Here is a 22,820-nt window from a genome sequence, read left to right as displayed (position 1 = left end):
TGGGACCTTTGTTGCATGTTTTCCCCCTTCTCTCTCTCTAGTCATTTCCTGTCTGTATATTGCGAATAAAGGCCACAAAAAACAAAACGTGTTTAAAATACGAACTGGGTTTGCTTCTTAGTTTTTAAGCTTCCCTCTAAATTTGTACTCTAACATACAACTTGCAACTTAGGCACTCCATTAAAACAGTTCTATTGCTGCCAGCTGCACTCAATCAGTTCTTTTGAACTTAATTTGCATGTTCATGGCCACTTTGAGTAAATCAAGCCAGCAAAGACACTCTACAGTCACTTGTTTCTTTTGGCACTCTGCTTTGCATTAATTTATTCTACACTAGCTGAGAAATTTCTTTAGATCACTGCATCATCTAAATAAAACTTAAATTATTTATTGAAATGATTTATATATTTTTTAAAGGTATTATTTTACCTTGGACCCCAAACACTGCAGCAAAGAAACATTCTGATCAGTACTTCAAGAGATTGAAGGACATATAAGCTTTGACTCTAATTCTAAATACTGAATAATTTTAAGCAGTTTAGTGCAGACAGGTTTGTTTTCACTGTTCTAACTTCTAACAACAAAAACGTTGGTCATACTCAAATACTACAATGTTTAAATGATTGAAAATCATTCCTATAGTCCACAAGAAACAAGTGTACATAGGTTAGTAGTGATGCGGTCATGATTCACTTACCAGTGAATGATGGCAGCTGCGCTCTGCATATTCAGCACAACAGTATAATTACAGTAGTCCAGTAATGAAGATATAAAAGCATCAATGACTTATTGTTGAGAGAAAGACAGGTGTTGAATTTGGCTGTAAGTGTGAGCTGATAAAAGGTGAACTGAGTGGCAGAGTCCACATGAATTTCAAATACAAAACACCTATCAAAGGTCACGCCAAGGTTTTTGATAGATGAGAGTAGAAAACAGCAAAGGCAACCTAGAAGTCCAGAGACACCATCAAGACTCTCTAGTATTAACATGTCAGATTTGACATTGTTCAGGCAATTGCATAAAAGCTGGATGAATCCTAGCTGTTTGGTTTTAGGGGCAGATAGATCTGGAAATTGTTAGCGTAGAAATGAAAAGCAATGTTATGCTTTTCAAAAATAACCCCTTGCTGCCTTACAATAATTATATTCAAAATGTATAGTAGTTTTTGGTGCTAAGCAGAGTCTAAATTAAGTACAAATTGTTATTGTGAATACAACAAATATAGTAGATATGAATTTAGGTACTATGTATGTAAACAAATAAAATTGGGAATACTTTTGCATAACTGAAAACTAAACAGACTCAAGATGCTTCCAAGAAAATTTTTTGGATGTGTTAAAAGCATCAACACACATTATTGTTCACCTTGGCTGCTGTAATGCTGGAAGTGGTTGTAGGCAAATTCATGACAACAGTCTCCAAGAGGTTAGCCCCAATGGGAATAAATACAACAAAAATGCTTTGGGCCTTTGATGAATCCTTGTGGGACACCATAAATGAGGGGAGCATTGCTGAGGAGAAATCACCTAACAGGACTGAAAGGCTCTGAGCTGTTAGGCAGGATCCAAAGCATGCAAGAGATGCACGGGCTGCGATCCCTATACATTATTATAAACAGGACAGCAGAATTCTCTAATCTGCAATGTTAAAGGCAGCAGCCAGGTCAAGGTGGACCAGGACCACAGAGCTACCAGAACTGAGTGTCAATGAAAGCTCACTGAAAACTCGCTGAAGTGCAACTTCGACAATGTGCTGATGTTTAAAGCTGGTTGAAACTGGGTAGCCAGGTGCAATTTAAACTGATTACAAGCTACTTTTTCTAAAACCTTTAAGAATTGAAGATTTAAAATAAGTAAATAATTGTATAAAATGGAGTGTCACAGGAAGATTTCTTTTTTGATTGGAGGGTTTGATGTTTTTCATATTTTAAAACCTAATAATAGAAAAAAAATGAAAGTTCTTTCAAAACGACAGGAGCTATTTATCAAAAATTAAAGGGTGTCCTTTTTCAAAATGTTCATGTAAAATCAGCAGCTCTAGATGTGTTTTATTTTGCTGTATTAAGAGGAAAAATGGCTCTTTAGATTATTAAGGTTGCACACCCCTGGCCTACCCTGCCAGATTAGATGGAAAGCCATGTCTTGGTAGGTTTGCAGTTGTGCCATATTTTCTTTTTCAGCATGATGAACTTAACATTGCTCTGTGAGATGTCCAAAGACAGATATTGTTAAAAACCTAATCTTCCTTTAAAGATCACCTTAGCTTTATCTCTGACCAGTATGTGTTTCTAGGACTTCATGGTCTTTTTAACAGAAGAGCTGATTTTATAATGAGATTGCATTACCAACAAGTGGACTCAGTTCTATTTCTAGGGGAATTTCATGCACAGTATTTTATTTAGAGGTATCAGAATAAAGGGGTTGAATACATGGACATCTTTTCATATTTTGCTTGTAAAAAAAACTGGAAACATTTAGCTTTCAACTTAAAGTTATTCACTTCTTTATGTTGGTCTGTCACATACAATCCCAGTAAAATACACTGAAGCTTGCAGCTGTAGTGAGAAAGAACTTCAGCAGGGATTAAATCATTTCACAAAGAACTGTATTTTCATATAAATGAAATGAAATATTGCCTTTACAATCCTTTAACCAATGCAACATATAAAAAATCTGCAAGTATATACAAGTTAGTCATTTGGCTGTAATTTGAGGGGACTGAATTGTTTCGAAAATGTGCAAGCGGGAATGTTGAGGACAAAATGGGCCTGTGAGTACTCTGCAGGATCTCTCGGTGCGTTCTTTTTCTTCTGTTATGTTCAAGTGCAGTCTATAACCTTCTGTGCAGTGGAAGCAACCATTTAGAAGAATTATATCTTATGTCCTTCATAAACAGACAATCACCCAACCTTACCAGGAATAGCTATTTAGAGTGATAACTGTTGGGAGATGGGGACCAGTCAGGAAATTCAAAATCCAATAATAGATTATTGGTGAGAAATCTAAATTCAGTAGATTCCTGATCAGATTATTTGGGATAATTGTGATAATTGCTAAACTACAGTCGACAAAGGACAGACTTGCATAGGTTTTTTGATTATTTAAGAGGGTTCGGTTTGGTTAAAAGAAATGCTTGTATAGCACATCCTGTGCTCTTTTCTTAGCTCTGTGCGTAGACTGGTGGGAGTGCTGCCGAACCAGTTTCTCAAAGCACCTCGTGATGACTGGTGTCATCACCACTGATGGGAGCCTTTTTTAGCAGTGGGATCGTTGTAAATTATTCAGGAAGTGGATGCTCTAATAGGGATTGTGACAGAAACTGGTTTCAGATCTTAGGCATCAGAAATCTGATCTGAGAGTAGGCTTTTTGGCTCCAGGTTTAATGTATAAGAATGCCTGTGGGTAACAAAAAATAAAAGTAGCTGAAAACTGAGGATGAGTGGAAACAGCGCAGCAGAGTAAGAGGATTAAAAAGAGGTATGGGTACTGAATTGAACCACCTAGCCTTGACAGACTTCTAAACTGCTGAAATGGATGGATAGCATTTTTAAAGAAATGTTGTGTGCTTAGAAAAATGAATCTTTTTCAGTTACCTTTCAGAACATTTGCAAAGGTTTCTAATGTTTAAATCTCATGTTTCTACTAATTAGGAGCCAAAAATAGAAAGGTGAGTAAAAGGCAGAGGCTCAAGTAATTTCAGAAAAGAATAACTTACAAAATTCAAAGATCACTGGAGAAGTGGGGACCGGCATGGAGGAACCAGACATGCAGAACTGGCAATTGTGAGCAGACACTGGATCTGGTGGCGAGGAAACAAGAGAGGCTTCTAACTACTGGGAGAGTTGGTTAGCTGTATAAAAAACAGATTTTACTAATCATGGGAATATTGTGCAGCTGGGGGAGAATCAGAGCAGGGAAATTGAGAGAAGGTGACTTAACCGAGGTGAGTACTAACTAGTTATTCAGTTTCATTTACTTGAGTATCTTTTAAAAAATGCTTCTAGATGTAGTTTTAGTGCCATAGTTTTTACTTCTATTTTAGAAATCTTATTTTGAAGTACTGCTACTCTTACTTGTGTACAATTTCTTAGACAAAATGCCCCAGACACACTTGCAGTTTATGCTAAGGTGAGACATCTTGCATTTAATTTTATATCTGCTGAGCCTGTTGTGTCATTTGGAGGTCAAATAAATATACAGTAAAGAGTAGATATTGTCACTGGTAGAACTTGCACTGTATAGGTAGTGGTTCTTGCTGTAAATCAGACTGAAAACGATTAAAACCTGAAAACAAACTTCTTGTTTCCATGGTGAAAAATGTGCTTTAATTGGCTGTAAATGGAATTGGCTATGCTATTTTTATTTAGTCTACTTTGTTATGTTGGCTGTCTAACAGCAAAGAGTGGTGGACCTAATACAGAAAGAGCCTACGGTTAACCTAACATGAAAGTATTTTAATTTGCAATATCTACATTCTCCCTTTAACATGTCTATAACATTTGTTTACACAGAAGATGGCTGCACATCCTAAGCCTGGTTCTGCTGAGGATTTTTCCCGTTGAAAGGGAATTGTTCCTCTCCACCATCACCTGGTGCTCACTCATGTTGGGACCTACAGCCATGGATTTCAACATTAAAAGTCCGAAGGGGGAAAGGGGGGGTAGCAGAGGACTTCCCACGATGACACTGCCGCATATAAGCCCCCACCTTTCCACAAGTCTTTCTCTTCCACACCGATGACCATCGGGATAGGAGGGAACAAAGCGCGCTGATGTCTTTTGCTGGCAAAAAGACATAAATTCAACTGGATCCAAAGCCATACGATCATCGATCATATGCAAAGTTAAGTAGAATGAAATACTGTCTGTGTATCTGGTATTTTCATTCATGAACGGGGAAATTAAGGTGTAAGAGTTGCTTACCTTTCTCTCCGATGTCCCACAGAAGCAAAACTGTGTCGCAGAGAGATCCCCAGCAGAGAAGCTGTTTCTACAAGCCGAGTCTGAAGGAAGGACCACGGCTAGCAGCACCGTGTTACGGTAACGAACAGCCGCCCAGCTCTCCAGAGCTGACCCTATTGTTCACAGAGCGAACGCAGAGGTTCCGCTTGTTGACTGTGGACGTTTCGTCGAACTTCATCGCCCTTGGACAACATTTCCTCGCCATGGTCAGAGGTTAGGTTTGGGCAGATTAACAGATAGGTTCAGGATGAAATGATCTAAATGTTTTCATGTTATGAAGTTTTGTTTTGTGGAACCTGGCTATCTTTAGTGCTAGTAGGCTATCTACGGCATTGTATGTTTTAAAGTTAAGATAAACTTTATTTAAAGGGTGGTTTTAACCAGAACATTGATCATAACGCGCCGTCCGCGCTTATGCATTTTAACCCTTTTATTAATCCTGGTATTTTAAAGTTATGTGTTGATTCTGGTGCTAAGCTCTCCGCTTCTTTGTTAGCTCAACGGCTAGCCGGTAAGGACACATGGTAGCACTAACACTATTAAACAGAAAGGTTGTTGGTCAAGCTAGTGAATAATAGGCCCTGAACATCATTTACTAGATTTGATAACTAAGTAAACACCATTAAGCCCCATTTCTCCAGAAAGATTTGGCTCTTTTCTAAAATACTCCCTTAATATTTCTTCAAATATTATTTCAATAAATAAAGGCAATTAATTAGACACCGTTGATAATTAGTCATCCAGGAGGTTGGTTTTATTCAGCAGATCATTATTTAACACATTATTTTATTAAAATAATATTTTATCTGATCTTGCATTATGAAGGGTTGTCTAGATGTTTGCTGATTATTTCCCAAGTTAGTTCCAAGACTAACTTAACTTCATTTCCGGATTCTTCAAGATAATCCTTGGTTCTCAAACATAAACATTGCATGGTAATGTTGCATCACTCTTTTTGGTCATGATTTCCAATCATCTTTAATCAACTTGTTTATATTGTACATAGTCCATTAGTCTTCGTTATTCTTTAATTCTGCTTGGTAGTTTAGTTGAATTGTTTTAGCATAGTAAAGAGTTTGTTGATTGAAATATGTTTGACTTTGAGTTGACCTATTTTTGTTTATAAATTCTTGAATTTTACGAAATTGTGTGAATTCATTCCATATATGTGCAGAGTTTATGCTGTTCAATAATGTCAGAGCTCGTCTCACACCTTTCTATTTTGTCCTAATACCATCGCCTTAATGGGCTGGTATTCACAGGACAACCCTTAACAGACCGAAATATTATTTGATAAAATATTAATATTAATTATTAAATAATCTCAGATTCATATTTACAACACTCAAGATGGCGGGTGTATAACAGTAAATATTTGATGCAATCTGCTGGTTTATTCCCTTTTTACTAATTTGCTTTTTATGATCACCTGCTGATTGCAGTATAATTTGCTTTAATTTCTGTTTAGTCATTTATATTTGTCTCTAAATCTGACTGCATTTTATTGCATTATTTTGAAATTATTTTGACATTTCTTTGGGAAAAAATTCTTAGGATTTCTTTTTCTCAAGAATTTGCACTATGAAAAGCAAACTAAATTCAATTGAACTTTTGAAATCTTTGAATTGCTGAATGCTCTTTATCCCTGCATTGTTATACCTTAAATGTCAACTGCTATTTTTGTTTCTCTTCAGCAAAATCCTAATTGAAAGAAAGGTCAACCAGGATGAATACGATCACCATGGTTACAAAGGACAAGAAAAGCTGGACTTCCTATGTCATTTATGTCTTTTGGGTCCACCGTGGTCTCTGCAATGAATGACTGCATCCTCACAGGCTTGAAACATGAAAGTAATAATATGACAACATAGTGGGCCTGCTGTCATGCCCTCTTCTATTTACAGCAGGAAATGCCAATATTTCCTCAGAAATATTTTCTTTGATAAATAATGGAAAATATGCAATGAAAGGTGTGCGGTTTTGACTTTAATGCTAACAGTGTCCCACTGCGTGCCTTGTGTTTGAGCGTTTATCTGCAAAGAGCTCCAGGGAAAATAGCTATGCGCCTAACAAGATTAAAGCAGATTGGAGCTTGACAAGGAACACTTACTGCGATGTGTCATTTCTCAGCTCAGCTGTAAACACCTTTTACGTTTTGCCTCTTAACTCCCAGTGTTCTTCTCAGCCCGCCACCTGCACCTTTTACCAGATGTTCAGCTTTTACTTTGAGTTCACCTTGGTGAAATGAGATGTAAGTGGTGGCTATTGCTGTTACATTTAACCACATTTATGTCAGTGGAACAGCAGTTTTGTTGCCCCGAATTCCCAAAAGAATCTGCCACGGCTTTTTCACATGGATTAAATGTTTTTATCGTTATGGTTCAGGCGTATCTAGAGATTACTTTGTCAGCGATCACATGCTGTGACCTTATTATTTTTTTGATTTAGCATTAAAAGTCCAATAAATAAATTAAAACATCTGTTGTTTAAATGGAAAGTATATTTTAGCATACAGGATTCTTACACGGACTGGAAAAGTATGGAATTTCATGTCAGTATTTTGCTCTTGTGAAAATGTGTAAATATACATTTTTGATATAATTACTTATGTCCTTCCACCCTCCCTACCTTATATTGTTTCTTCTTATTTTTCCTTCTCGTGTCCTTGTATCGCACCTTGTGTGTTATTCCATATTTTCCTTCTTCCTTCTTTGTGTCCTTCCTTTCTGTTGTTCTACCTTCTTCCCATCCTGCTGTGCGCTCTACCTCTGAAGAAGTTAAAACTAAAAACATTTGCTAGCTGATAACTGCCATTTATCTGATTTTTAATTGTTTAGTATGTTTATTTTGATCTTTAAATTTTTACTTTATGTTTTGACACAGAGCAGCAATGAAAATCCACATCACTAATGTTAAAGTGTATGTTTATTTGTCATCACAGATAAAAAGAACCATGCTTACTCATCACATACAGAAAAAAAAGAGAAACGCTCAGTCTTTAGGTCTTTACCAACCTTGTTGTTGGACATTATTTTTATGAATGTGAACAACATCACTCTATGAAGACTGAAAATCTTAAAAAAAACACCCAAGCCTGTGCCCACAGATTAAAACCCCCATCCCAAACCTCCCCCAGAAATTGCCCATCTCTACCCTGCTCCTTTGTCCTTTTAGAACAATGATCACAGCAATTTTTGAGTGGGCCATTTCTTTGAGCCCTCAGTCTCCAGAAGTCTTAATGACCTGGAAAAGTGTGACGTTATAGAGCACCTGGTGTCCATTGTTCCAGGTATACAAGACCCTCTCCCTGGGGTTATAGTCCATCATGGATATGTGGGAGTACTGATTGTGGAAGGGGATGTCTGTGTACTCATAGCTTGATGTGTTGGTGTAGTATGCAAAGTAGATCTTGGCACCAGCGAGGTGAGAGTTTGTGACGTAGAGTGTGCCACAGATCATAAAAGACTCTCCGGCACTGCGCTTTGGGAAGCCCGTGTCCCAGGTTTGCAGAACTTCCAGACTCTGGGGCTCCAGGCGGCTGATGACAATGTTCCCAGCATTGGGTATAGTGGTGTAAACAGCCCAGAGACCATTCTCGTCTGCCATGAGGTCAATATCAGAGGAGCCACCCCAGGAGTACGGGAAGGTGTTGTTATAGCCGGCTCCGCTGAGGCTGCGCTGCACCAGCACGCTTCGAGACCGAAAGTGGTATTTGATGATAATGTTGCTCTGGTATTTGTTGTAGTACAGCGAACCATTATATACCACGTGGCCAGTACCCGCCCAAGGATGCGGCAGCAGGTGCTGCACAAAGTTCTGCCCCTTCATGAAATCGCTCATTGTGCGGTATTCTAGGACACGCCGCCCCTTGAAGTATCCATCCATGGACCACACCTATCAAAAACGACGAAACAAAATAGGAAGCATTGAAAAAAAGCATCCAACTCTGATGAGCTACTGAGTTAACACATCCAAATGTAAATACCTAAGGGTTTTCAGAGATTATTGGTGTGTTTTACCTGATACAGCTAACTGAAGGAACTCTCTGATGTTTCATTACAGCTTAAGGCATGCCTCGGGCAAAATAAGAATGAGTTTGGGCGGTGAATATACTTGTTTGAGTGTATTTCTTTGTGCAGTTGTGCACACAGAAATGTGTGTTCAGAACTATTGATCTTGCCTGCACGTGGTGGGAGATGTTGCCTGTGCTTTGCAGGGAACCACTGCTTGCGCTCTCTGCCCTGTCCAGTCCACATTTACAGAAAATCAATCCATTTCGCAACTCTATTTTTTTTAAATGGGCATCTTCAGCGGATCTCTCCACTGACATTGAGCTTCTGTGGTTGCATCTCCCTTTTCATTCCCTCAGGAATGAAAAACATTTTAGCATTTGACGGATTTAACTAAACTCTCACTGGATTAAACATTTATTTAGTTGGAAAGATGTAGCTTTGTTTTAAATTGTTCTCTCTGATTCTTTCTCTCTTGTTTTGTTCTCGTTCATTCTTATGTACAGAATAGCCACATTTATTCTGCGGTAAAGGAGAGAGGAACGGGAAGGAGTTGGATTGGAGTGGTAAAGCAGATGAATTATGGAACAGGGTTTATTATAAACCATTAAGCTTGGTTTCTTCTATGCTTACCGAATGAGTCCCTCGAGCTAAGCAGGAGAAAGAGGCTGAGCCAGGCAAAAACTCTGGCACATTCTAACCACCTACTGTATATAGGTGCAGAGCAACATTTCCATATAAGACTGTGATGATTGCTGTGAATGTTGATGTATCTGCCTGTTATTACAACAATAGACTGACTCATAGTTTGTTAGTAGAGAAACATTAGTTCAGCAAATTGAACACAAAAATAATCAGAACATTCAGTGTAGAAAATTGCCCTTTTCTGAATGCAATGGCTATTTGTCCTAGTATGATTCACTGTAGGTAGCAGAAAGGTTAACTTAATCTTCCCTATTAAACTTTATCAGCTTCTGTTCTCTACTAAAAATAGCTAAGAATCCCCTGTTCCCTCCATAATTCATTTTCTTTCTACCTTCAGCCTTGCTGCTTCCATACCAGTCTCCTACTCTAACATACCACCATGTTATCTCAAATTTGAAAAGCCACGGCTTTTTTGGTTGAGTCCCCAGCAGCCTTCTGAAAATTACCAAAGTAATTATAGCAAACCTTAGCACAAACATCTCTTTGGTTTTTCCTCTGATGTGGAGTGATTAATCAGCTGCAGTTTGGATTGAAGGAGGAGGACAGGCAAGAGGAAAATGAATGCAATTTATCAGTGACTCGGCTTGAAATTCTCAATTCTCTTTGTGTCTGTCATATTATGGTATTCATAAGAAGAGCAACTTGGACAAAACGATCAATCACTCACTGACAAACAATGGCAGCCCTTCTGTGGTGGATATTCTTTTATACTGAGCAGCTGAAAGAGTTCACATGACTTTGTTTATCCTCTGGGTTTGGGTATATCATTGTTTGCTTCTTGAACATCAAACTGCAAAGATCTGAGAGACTCACTCTGTTGTCTGAGGTGGGTATCATGGTGTCTGTCATCCAGGAGCCAAATCTTGATCCAGATGCACGTACTGTGATGGGATTGCTGACACCAGTGAGCTTCCCACAGCCTGCGAGTCAAAGAAGCAAAGGAAGTGAAAGGTAATGCATTCCTCATGCAGAGTGAAAAGAAGAGCTTCACAAATTAGCTATTTAAATTCCTATGCAAATTAAAGTGGCAATGTTGACTGTACTTGCATGTGAAATAATCACTTATAAGCTAAGACATAGCACAGCAGTTGAAGAAAACTTCATGCAAAGGAAAGTAGCAAATTATTTTCTAAAATGTTGCTCAATATATTTGCAGTAATTAAAGACCAATGAGCTAAATACATTTTTATCTGTAGTCTTCTTTTGTTAGTTCATCACTTTATTCTCTATGTGTCAAATCATTAGTATAAGTTGATTTGTTGCATAAGAAGACAATCAATTATTCAGCTTGCCTCTCAAAAAAAGTGGTGGAGCTCTGAGGAAAGAGAGAATGTTGGCAGCATGCAAAATGTAAATAGCTTCAAGTCTCAACCACATCCTTTAAAAATATTGCTTTCACACCTATGGAAGCCAAGAGCCTCCCTTAAAATATAATTTCTTTTCTTTATCCTGTTATACCAAGAGAAATATCTAAATTGTTTTTGGTTATTCAGTCACAGCTGCATGGTGGCGCAGTTGGTAGCACTGTTGCCCTGCAGCAAGAAGGTCCTGGGTTTTATTCCCGGCTGGGGGTCTTTCTGCATGGAGTTTGCATGTTCTCCCTGTGCATGTGTGGGTTCTCACCAGGTACTCTGGCTTCCTCCCACAGTCCAAAGACATGCCTGTTAGGTTAATTGGTCTATCTAAATTGCCCTTAAGTGTATGAATGAGTGTGTGCATGGTTGTTTGTGTGTTGCCCTGCGATGGACTGGCGACCTGTCCTATCCCTGCCTCTCGCCCATAGACTGCTGGAGATAGGCACCAGCTTCCACATGACCCACTATGGAATAAGTGGTAGAAAATGACTGACTGACTGTTTTTGGTTATGAGTACATTATTGCCTGGGAGAAAAAAAAGCATACTTTTAAGTTCACAATGTGATCGAGTTTTAAATATCAGAGGTTTTGTGTTCTTTACAATTTAATTCTTCAGTATCTCTATGTTTCATTGTTTCTGTAGAGTTATCTGTGGCTGCACCAGTGGATGAACCAGGGTTTCAAGTACTGCTCATAAACTACATATTTCATTCTAAATTGGATTTTACAGATTAATCTCCTATTATTACCGGAAAGTTTTTTGTTTGGTTTTTCAAAAAACTTCTAAATGTGACCATTTGTGATTTCAAAATTATTTTACCGTGTAATATTTCCTGATGAAAATGATCAATAATAACACTGTTAAGCAAATATCACTGCAATCTTTTACAGAAGTACCTAAATGTCATGAAAAACATGAGCACACTGGGGAGAAGGACTGGCAGGGTGGAGAATTTCTTAAAATGTAACTGTGTTTCAAAATAACTTTACTCATATGTCACTTAATTTTCTATTCTATTCTATTCTATTCTTCCAGTTCAATTCCAATGCTGCAGTGGAATTTCAGTTTCAGCAATTTTGGTGTTTTTGAGCAAGAGTGCAGTTAAGTTTTTTTATTTTTTTTATTTATTTCTTTATTTTTAATTTTGTGGCACTAGTGGTCTTTATCTTGTAAGTTGACTTACAGGAAATGGGGCGGAGACAGAGAAGGGAAGACATGCAGGAAAAATCAACGGGTTGGGACTTGAACTCTTGACTGCTGTGTCGAGGACATGGGTCGCGTGCTTTACCCCTGCTCTACCGCTGTGCCCAAGACATGTTTTGTAAGAAGACTATACTCTATTATAGCCTGTTAAATATCAAATTTATAGTTTACAAGTTTTTCCCAAGGGAATAATTTGCTTATTAAGAGAAAATGACTTTTGTTATCCTGAGATTATGATAAAGTTATCCAATTGTCACTAGGTAACAATTTTTGTTATCGGGGATGGCTACTGTCGACTTCCGCACACAAATATATGCAATAAAAAACATTTAAACATTTAAAATATGTAATAACATTTTTCCACCCTTGAACCCACATGCTTCATACCTAGTTTCTGCATGCAAGAATGTAGTCTGGTCTCTAGGAGCAGGACCCTCTGCCGCAACTCCTCATAGTCGTAGGCCCCCATCTCTTCCTGGATGGCCATAAGCACCAAGGAAAGGTTTCTCACCTCCTCTCGGAGACGCAGTATCATCTTGGCATCTGCCTTATATTGTTCCAGCACTGGGAGCAGAGGAATCAGTTGGTTTGCCTTGTCCTTCAAATCCTAAAAAAATATGTCATAGTTAGTACAAAACCGTGCTAGTACACACTTTTATGTATAGTTTTTTAATTGTATTATCAGGTAAAATGTTCTATGAACAAAAGTCTTATTAGAGATTATGAGGGTCTTGTATGGAATTGGCATGTTCACCCTTTACATGCATAAATCATTGCTCTCTTCTCATTTCTTCCCATGTTAGGTTAATTACACACAAAGTCCAAAATTATTAGTCCATTAAAGTTATTTTCATTCTACCAAAATGTTTAATTCTGATAGGAAATAAACTTTTTCAATAATCAGTAGAAAATATCAAGGCCATCATCCTAATCTTCAGATCCCTTCATTAGAGTCTCTATTACATACAAATCAGGACTCTGGCTGGGCAACTCCAAAATATTATTATTACTTCCAGTCAGGACAAACAAGAGCGGTAAAATTAATATTACCATAAACCTACATCTTATAGAGGTATGAATAAATTTTGATATGTTGTCTGTGGCTGCATGGTTGTCTGTCCTGTGTGTCTCCATGTTGCTGATGGACTGGATGTACCCTGCCTGTGTCCTATTGACAATTTGAGTTTAGAATCAACCACCTGCAACCCTGTAATGAGTACTGGTTAGGAAATCCAGGTAGCCCTAATGCTAGACATTGACCTATTTTGGGGGTAGAAAACCTAACCCAGTATCCTGTGTCAAATTCATTAAACAGCCTTGTTGCAGTAAATAAGTCCAAGATTAAATTTGCCCACATTTGACCCAGGGCTTGGTTATTGCTTCCTTGTCATCTTGTTTATTTTTCATCCCCTTTAGACAACTTCTTATCAGATTATTGGGTACTGCTGACAATTTATATCATATTAGTTTTCATTTTCCCCTTTTTATAATTTAGCCAATCACTTAGTCTCTTTACATTGACATAATACACTGATAAACTCTCGAAATTCCCTTTTACCTTTATGTAAATAGACTGACTGAACTTCTACAAACTTAATTTATTTGAAGAGGATTTGTAATGATTGGAAACAATGAATTTATCTTGATAAATGCTAAATGTATGAATTAGAAAGCCTCTTATTAAGCATTGATTTTAATATATTAAAATATCGTTTCACTCTCATTTGTTTAAAGTTTTCCTCAGTCTAGGAACATGCACCTCTGATGGTATACTTGGGTTTCATGAGTTTAGAAGCAAATAGAAACAACTTGTCTTTAGGCAGGGGTGCAGGACGCAGCAGGAGAGTCAGGCTGAATGCATGGAAGGTGGATGGCTCGCGATGGAAAAAAAGTCTATCAATAGTGTGGCCACCACAGGAGGGGCCGTTTCCTCCTTGTTAGGGATTATCGTAAATCTGGTGATGGAGCAGCTCTCAGCCTCATGGCGCCACATCATAAATCTAATTTTCACTTTTTCAAGCTGAGAAAATTCACTCTCGTTAATCTCCCACGCTCTGCCATTGGCAACTTTAAACTGCGCACATTTATCAGCCAACCCGCTTTGGTCAAAACCCGTCAATTTGTTTCTGTCTTTTAAGAATGGAAACATTAGATTTGCATTCAGACAAATGCTTTGGATTTCTTTTCTGTCTGCACAGTAATCTCAAGATTTACTCATGAAATGGATAATTTCATAAACATCTTCATTTTCTTTGTTGGAATAGCTTTCAGAAGGCACACTGAAAGCTAAACACAGTTTTTAATGCTTTCCTCTGTGCTGAGGCACCAACCCAGAGGCAAAATGCACTTAGCATTTATCAGAGCATCTTTTAATCAAACAATTGTATGGCCCATCTAATATATGTGAGAGTATGAAAAATATGGAGAATGCTGCTGGGCAGGATAGCCTGCTGACAGAAAAATAAAAAGGCCTGCTGATAACAGCAGTTAGGTCTGTATCGTTGAGTGAGACATGGTAAAGACAAATATGAATATATCTGCCTCAGATGCTAGATTGTTAACTAAACCTAGTAAGAGAGGTTGAGCGACAAAAAATGGAAGAGATGTTCAGTGAATCAAGACAACAAAATAAGGCCCTTCCTGGTTCACAGATTTAATCAACCAGGAGCATGTGAAACGCATAATGCACAGAAGATTAGCCTACTTTAGCACGACCCAATAACTCATGTAAAGTACTGCAACAGAATTACCACTACCAATGTTTATATGCCTGTCCACCAGGATTCAAATAAAATTTTATTTTCTGTGAAGAGCTGCAAAGATTGCATTGCATCTGGCAATGTTTATCAAGCAATTTCATATCACGTGTATTCAGATTATATATAGTACATACAACTCCTGACACGGAGGGTGACACAAAGCCAATTACCTGAAAGCCCTTTGGATTGAGGTTCCGGGGATTTTCTGAGGCCACTTTCAGCTTTCCATCGACGACTTTCATGAGACTCTCCGTGTTCCTTACATACTGGAGATCTCTGTAGGTTCTAAGGTCTAGCACCTCCATTGATTGGCTAATATTCTGAACCTGGAAAGCAAAAACGGTAATTCTGGGAGTTAATAAGGATGGCTGATGTAGATAAAAATGTTATCATCATATCTTGTGTTATTAATTAGAATTATGATAAAAGTGACAATTAAAAGTACTTAAAAATTCTTATCATGTTAAAAAAGTTTTACAACCAATAAACAATATGACATCCTTAGTTGAAAGCATATATGCATATAAGCTAGTTCATTAAACGTTAGTGGCAGTGTATGGAGGTACACACTAACTGGTCACCCATTGTAAATTCAGAAAAAAGATCTCAAACTCACATAGCTGCCAGTCAAACAGAATTGCTAAGCACCTTAGGAATATCTTACAATTTAGTATGACACCTTTACAGAAAGAAAATATTGGTAACATCAATTAAGAACGAACAACCAATACACTTGTTTGAAATGTGGAAGTATGTTGGAAGGGAATTGTAACTAATCATCTATTTATAAAACTAATGTCACTCGCTATATTTTACCCGAAATTCTGACCATTATTGTAATTATGTTGTTCTTAAAAATACTTCAACAGTTCCTGCGAAAAAATTGCACATTATATTAGATGGTTGCTTAAAGAGTTGAGTAACCAAAACAATCTTTGCTGCAGATCAATTCAATTGACTGAGTTGTTTTTATTTGGTAGGGCTGAAGCACAACTCGTGAAATGAAACCTGTCAAACACTATAATTTCAAGAATAGTACACGAATGGAAAATATCACTGTGTGAGATCAATATCACAACGTGTTGCAGTAGAGTCATGTAAGACAGATCTGACAGACATACGTATCAATCCAGTAATGAATGCGCAGCTAGTAACAGGTGTTAATGGGCTTATAAATTTATCACACCCAGTTTTTCAATGTCTAAATATATGGTGTCCATTTGAATTAAAAAAAAATTTCATGCCTTAATTGAGTGAGGTGATCATATTCTATTCATGAAGCAGTTAAAATTACTGTGTTTAAAATGTTTGTGTACAATTTCTAAAGCTTTGGCATTTTAAGTATATTCATGCCTAGTCATTAAAACAATGATAGTACAAACCCTGTACAGTTGAATGTTCACAGGTTAATGGGTACATCCAAAACATAATTGAATACAGCTCACACCACAGTAAACACTGATAGACATGTTCTGAATCTAACTTTTCAGCAGATTTGGGTTTGCACTTGATTAGGTGTTTGCTAAGTAGTGAGCTTATTCATACTGACAGCCCACTCTGCTGCTGCATAACCAGCCTACTGCTTCGCGCACACCCCCTCATCTCCTGTACATTGCACAAAGCAGGCCAGAAACCATCCAACCACCACCAAATGTTGCAGGGTTGTCGTGCGTATAGGAGAGTATCATGTGCATATGTCCAGCAGCCCACATGAACAGACGCATTGCCCACACTGACAGGCAGCAGCAAAACTCAAAACGAAATTCAGGAAAACATAACAGACCTGACATTCAAAGGTCGCAGTTTGGCACAAAAGTCTGTTTTGCACCACACTGCCTTACCTGCCTGATCCATGACAGCCTACTCAATTACTTCAGGTTCAGCCCACAGTTTCTGTACCCAGTGTAGCTCCCACGTGCATCGTGGACTGGCTGAGGAGTATTTGGCCACAAAATATTTTCCTCAGCAATTAAAGTTTTTCATTCCTTGTGGTACATAAGGAACAGGTGGATGCATATTAAGGAATGAAATGTTCCTGCAGCCTTGAGTCTAAGCAAATTTTTTGTCAACCTACTGCTGTAACATTCGGGACTGCTGCATGACAATTTCTCTCATAAAAAGGCAATCCTTATTGTCAGTGTCCCAGATATACAGTCGCAGGTGTGTCTCCCTCATGCCCAGTGTGATGACTCATTCTGACTCAGGCTTGTTTGTGTGTACGTCTAACCACAGCCTCATATTTCATCTGATTTAATCTCCATTCAGCTAGCCAGACAGTGAGGTCAAAAGGGGATGAGATGTTCAAAGATTTGCAGTGAGTATTGCCTCGCTGCCATCCTTTAGGGTCAAGACCTTTATTAGGCTTTATAGAGAGCTGAATAAAGAGTTTCAACATGCCTACTTTACATTCTTTGAACACAGGGCAGTTTTGACGTTGCTAACATACCCTTGGCTCCCCATGTCAGGAAAAGCTTTCTGTGGATCTGGACTCAAACAAACAATTCCCCCTCATGCTCTGGGTTCAAATGAGGATACCCTGGTAGGCAATGCTTTATTGGGACCGCACATACACGCAGACTCACACAGCGCCTTTTAATTTGCAGCTTTCATTTGGGTGAAGCTGAAATAGTGCTGACCCTAGGTGTCCTCATTAAGCTTGCTTCAGGCAGCAGCAAGTAAGGAACGCGTGAAGACATACACAGTAATGATAACACCCACATTTCATAACAAGATGCAATACAGTGATAAATAATACATTACAGAGTGTATAATATTCTATTTTTGCTGAAGGCTTGCTCTAAATTGTTTAAGGTGCAGTATTCTAAGGGGGGGGCATTGCGGTGAATCTACATGCATGATACATTTGAATGATTTTGATGAGTTTATTGACAAAGTTTAAAACTTACTATATAGACAAAGAATAAAAATAATTCCATATTAAAATAAAAGCAGTAAAAAACATGAGCGGAATGTGGGGTCACATTTAATAAATTTCAATATTATTCGAAAGCTTATTTCAGTAACTCATTTCACTAGGTAAAACACACTATATAGATTAATTACACACTGACAGACGTTTCTGTTAATTATGATAACATTCAGCTTAAAACTAATAAAAGCACAGCATTTAAGATCACAATATTACATTATACCAATAAAAACATTTCTAATACAAAGATGCAAAGATGTGGGCTTAATAAAAAGAAGGTTTAATACTTGTTTAAAGGTTGTTATTGTCAAATATTATGAATGTCTCCTGTGACAAATGTGCAATCCACCAGCAACCTCTATATATGAACTTTGTAAAGCCTGTAAATCTGCTATATTTCTGTGCTTTTCTTGGCTAGCTTAACAGAAATGTAAACCTAGGCATATAGGTTTATATTTTCCTTAGACAATCATGAGCTGCTATGAGACTAGAATGGTTTCTCTTGTCAGTCTGTATCTGTGCTAGGATATGCTTTTTTCAGTTGGAATATGCTTCTTGTGAAGTGTGTTGAAGAGTGGATTTTTTTCTCTGTAAACATATGCTTTAAACATCAGCACACAGAGACTGTCAGAGGGGAAAAGGCAAACTTCAATGAGAATGAATCCAATATGTGAATGCATGTGTCTCACTGATCCATCAGGGAGCCTTGGGAACCTTTCCAGCATTTCAGCTTACCTCTACCTTTTCTCACAGGACTATATCAATGTCACTGAACCTACCCCTACCCCTGTGTTATCTCTATTTTCTATTTACTTATGAAGAGAAAATTTCATGAGACCAGCAGAGTAAATCATGTTTTTACCAATCAGTCTGCATGTATCTAGCTTTGTTTCTTTGGTATCTATTATTCAACTTGTAAAGAATGAAAAGACGTAGGTGTACGGCCTCCGGGTCTGGAGAGTCAACAAGCACCAGTTCATGGCTGCATCTGTCTGCCTGTGAATGAGTGGGTTTCTTACAGGATGTAACATTTGCACACACTGCTCTGCAGGTCAGTAATTATCCGCAGCTTGGAAACTATACAGTGTGTGTGTGATGTTTTTGTGTAGAAGACAAAATTTCTTAGGTAATACATTTATCCTATACTACAGCAGACAGACATGCATAAATACGATTTATATTTATGCATGCACACACACACAAAAAACACACACACACACACATACATTTATATAATACACTGCTCAAAAAAATAAAGGGAACACTCAAATAACACATCCTAGATCTGAATGAATAAAATAATCTCATTGAATGCTTCATTCTGTACAAAGTTGAATGTGCTGACAAGGAAAATACACAAAAATCATCAATGGAAATCAAATTTATTAACCAATGGAGGCCTGGATTTGGAGTCACACACAAAATTAAAGTGGAAAAACACACTACAGGCAGATCCAACTTAGATGTAATGTCCTTAAAACAAGTCAAAATGAGGCTCAGTATTGTGTGTGACCTCCACGTGCCTGTATGACCTCCCTAAAACGCCTGGGCATGCTCCTGATGAGACGACGGATGGTCTCCTGAGGGATCTCCTCCCAGACTTGGACTGAAGCATCCGCCAACTCCTGGACAGTCTGTGGTGCAACGTGACATTGGTGGATGGAGCGAGACATGATGTCCCAGATGTGCTCAATCGGATTCAGGTCTGGGGAACGGGCGGGCCAGTCCATAGCTTCAATGTCTTCATCTTGCAGGAACTGCTGACACACTCCAGCCACATGAGGTCTAGCATTGTCCTGCATTAGGAGGAACCCAGGGCCAACCGCACAAGCATATGGTGTCATAAGGGGTGTGAGGATCTCATCTCGGTACCTAATGGCAGTCAGACTACCTCTGGCGAGCACATGGAGGACCATGCAGCCCTCCAAAGAAATGCCACCCCACACCATTACTGACCCACTGCCAAACCAGTCATGCTGAAGGATGTTGAAGGCAGCAGATCGCTCTCCACGGTGTCTCCAGACTCTGTCACATCTGTCACATGTGCTCAGTGTGAACTTGCTTTCATCTGTGAAGAGCACAGGGCGCCAGTGGCGAATTTGACAATCCTGGTGTTCTTTGGCAAATGCCAAGCGTCCTGCATGATGTTGGGCTGTGAGCACAACCCCCATTTGTGGACGTCGGGCCCCATGGAGTCGGTCTCTAACCGTTTGTGCAGACACATGCACATTTGTGGCCTGCTGGAGGTCATTTTGCAGGGCTCTGGCAGTGCTCCTCCTGTTCCTCCTTGCACAAAGGTGGAGGTAGCGGTCCTGCTGCTGGGTTGTTGCCCTCCTGCGGCCTCCTCCACGTCTCCTGGTGTACTGGACTGTCTCCTGGTAGCGCCTCCAGGCTCTGGACACTACGCTGACAGACACAGCAAATCTTCTTGCCACAGCTCACATTGATGTGCCATCCTGGATGAGCTGCACTACCTGAGCCACTTGTGTGGGTTGTAGAGTCCGTCTCATGCTACCACGAGTGTGAAAGCACCACCAACATTCAAAAGTGACCAAAACATTAGCCAGAAAGCATAGGTACTGAGAAGTGGTCTGTGGTCCCCACCTGCAGAACCACTCCTTTATTGAGTGTGTCTTGCTAATCGCCAAAGATTTCCTCCTGTTGTCTATTCCATTTACACAACAACATGTGAAATTGATTGTCAATCAGTGGACAGTTTGATTTCACAGAAGTTTGATTTGCTTGGAGTTATATTGTTTTGTTTAAGTGTTTGAGCAGTGTATATATATATATATATATATATATATATATATATATATATATATATATATATATATATATATATATATATATTGAAAATTTAAAATTCATATATTTTAGATTCATTGCACACTAACTGAAATATTTCAGGTCTTTTATTGTCTTAATACGGATGATTGTGGCATACAGCTCATGAAAACCCAAAATTCCTATCTCACAAAATTAGCATATCATTAAAAGGGTCTCTAAACGAGCTATGAACCTAATCATCTGAATCAACGAGTTAACTCTAAACACCTGCAAAAGATTCCTGAGGCCTTTAAAACTCCCAGCCTGGTTCATCACTCAAAACCCCAATCATGGGTAAGACTGCCGACCTGACTGCTGTCCAGAAGGCCACTATTCACACCCTCAAGCAAGAGGGTAAGACACAGAAAGAAATTTCTGAACGAATAGGCTGTTCCCAGAGTGCTGTATCAAGGCACCTCAGTGGGAAGTCTGTGGGAAGGAAAAAGTGTGGCAGAAAACGCTGCACAACGAGAAGAGGTGACCGGACCCTGAGGAAGATTGTGGAGAAGGGCCGATTCCAGACCTTGGGGGACCTGCGGAAGCAGTGGACTGAGTCTGGAGTAGAAACATCCAGAACCACCGTGCACAGGCGTGTGCAAGAAATGGGCTACAGGTGCCGCATTCCCCAGGTCAAGCCACTTTTGAACCAGAAACAGCGGCAGAAGCTGTGGTTGCTGTGGTTGCCAAAACCACTGGTAAATGGTTTACTGACCATGGTATCACTGTGCTCAATTGGCCTGCCAACTCTCCTGACCTGAACCCCATAGAGAATCTGTGGGATATTGTGAAGAGAACGTTGAGAGACTCAAGACCCAACACTCTGGATGAGCTAAAGGCCGCTATTGAAGCATCCTGGGCCTCCATAAGACCTCAGCAGTGCCACAGGCTGATTGCCTCCATGCCACGCCGCATTGAAGCAGTCATTTCTGCCAAAGGATTCCTGACCAAGTATTGAGTGCATAACTGTACATGATTATTTGAAGGTTGACATTTTTTGTATTAAAAACACTTTTCTTTTAGTGGTCGGATGAAATATGCTAATTTTGTGAGATAGGAATTTTGGGTTTTCATGAGCTGTATGCCAAAATCATCCGTATTAAGACAATAAAAGACCTGAAATATTTCAGTTAGTGTGCAATGAATCTAAAATATATGAATGTTAAATTTTCATCATGACATTATGGAAAATAATGAACTTTATCACAATATGCTAATATTTTGAGAAGGACCTGTATATATATAATGTATGGTTTTTATTTTGTCCCACAAATAAAAGTCTAAAAACATATGTATTCAGACCCCTTTATTGTGGTATAACTAAATAAATCCTAACACAACCATTTGCCTTCAGAAATCACCTATTTAGCATATGGAGTGTGTGTAATAATATCCCAGTATAAGTACAGCTGTTCTGTGAAAGGCTCAGAGATTTGATTGAGACCATTTGTGAACAAACAGCATCATGTAGACTAAGGAACACAGAAAACAGACATGCATAATGTTGTGGATACTTTAAAAGCAGACTTAAGTCATAAAACAATACATTTCATAACACGGTTCAACACATCGTCCTAAAATGGAAAGTAAAATCTAAAGTATTTATAAGAATATGAAGAACTCATTTTCTGTTCACTTCACCGTGATGTGCAACTTTATGTTGATGTTTAGCACAAAATCCTACGAAAGCACATTGAAGTGTGTGGTTGTGATGTGACAAAATAGGGTAAAGTTCAAGGGGAGTGAATATTTTTGTAGGGCACTTTATACCAGAACTTACTAATGCAACTGGATACAACAATCCTTAGTATGAGGTTGTAATTTAAAGTACAAAAAGTTCAAAGAGTATTAGAACTTTTGTAAGGAAATGTATATATCCTGATGACATTATTATTACTAGTCTTTTGCTTTGAAGAACACGAATATCTTCTTAATAATGTCACGTCTGACTGATGAGTTATGAGCTGAAGGAGGTAGCACAATCCAGCAGCCTGCATGTGACAGACGGCGTCAGACATTAAGCACAGAGTGTCAGTTTGTGTTTGTGGGTCTGTGTGGGTAACAGTCGGGTC

General features: G+C 38.7%; 1 protein-coding gene across 2 annotated transcripts in view; it reads right to left on the bottom strand.

The window, feature by feature from the left end:
* Positions 1-7,867: 7,867 nt before the first annotated feature.
* The window catches only part of LOC124862448 (noelin-2-like), a 59,870-nt gene continuing 44,917 nt past the window's right edge, over positions 7,868-22,820 (bottom strand). For both annotated transcript variants that reach the window (XM_047356360.1, XM_047356359.1), the window contains exons 3-6: positions 15,164-15,319; positions 12,622-12,841; positions 10,489-10,595; positions 7,868-8,854 (exon numbers count right to left, since the gene is read on the bottom strand). In XM_047356360.1, coding sequence (XP_047212316.1) covers positions 8,180-8,854; positions 10,489-10,595; positions 12,622-12,841; positions 15,164-15,319 — 1,158 coding nt within the window. In that variant the 3' untranslated portion in view covers positions 7,868-8,179. The remainder of the gene's footprint in view (positions 8,855-10,488; positions 10,596-12,621; positions 12,842-15,163; positions 15,320-22,820) is intronic.

Source organism: Girardinichthys multiradiatus, chromosome X (genome assembly GCF_021462225.1).
Source record: "Girardinichthys multiradiatus isolate DD_20200921_A chromosome X, DD_fGirMul_XY1, whole genome shotgun sequence".
Classification (NCBI taxonomy): domain Eukaryota; kingdom Metazoa; phylum Chordata; class Actinopteri; order Cyprinodontiformes; family Goodeidae; genus Girardinichthys; species Girardinichthys multiradiatus.
This window is presented reverse-complemented; position numbering and strand designations above follow the sequence as displayed.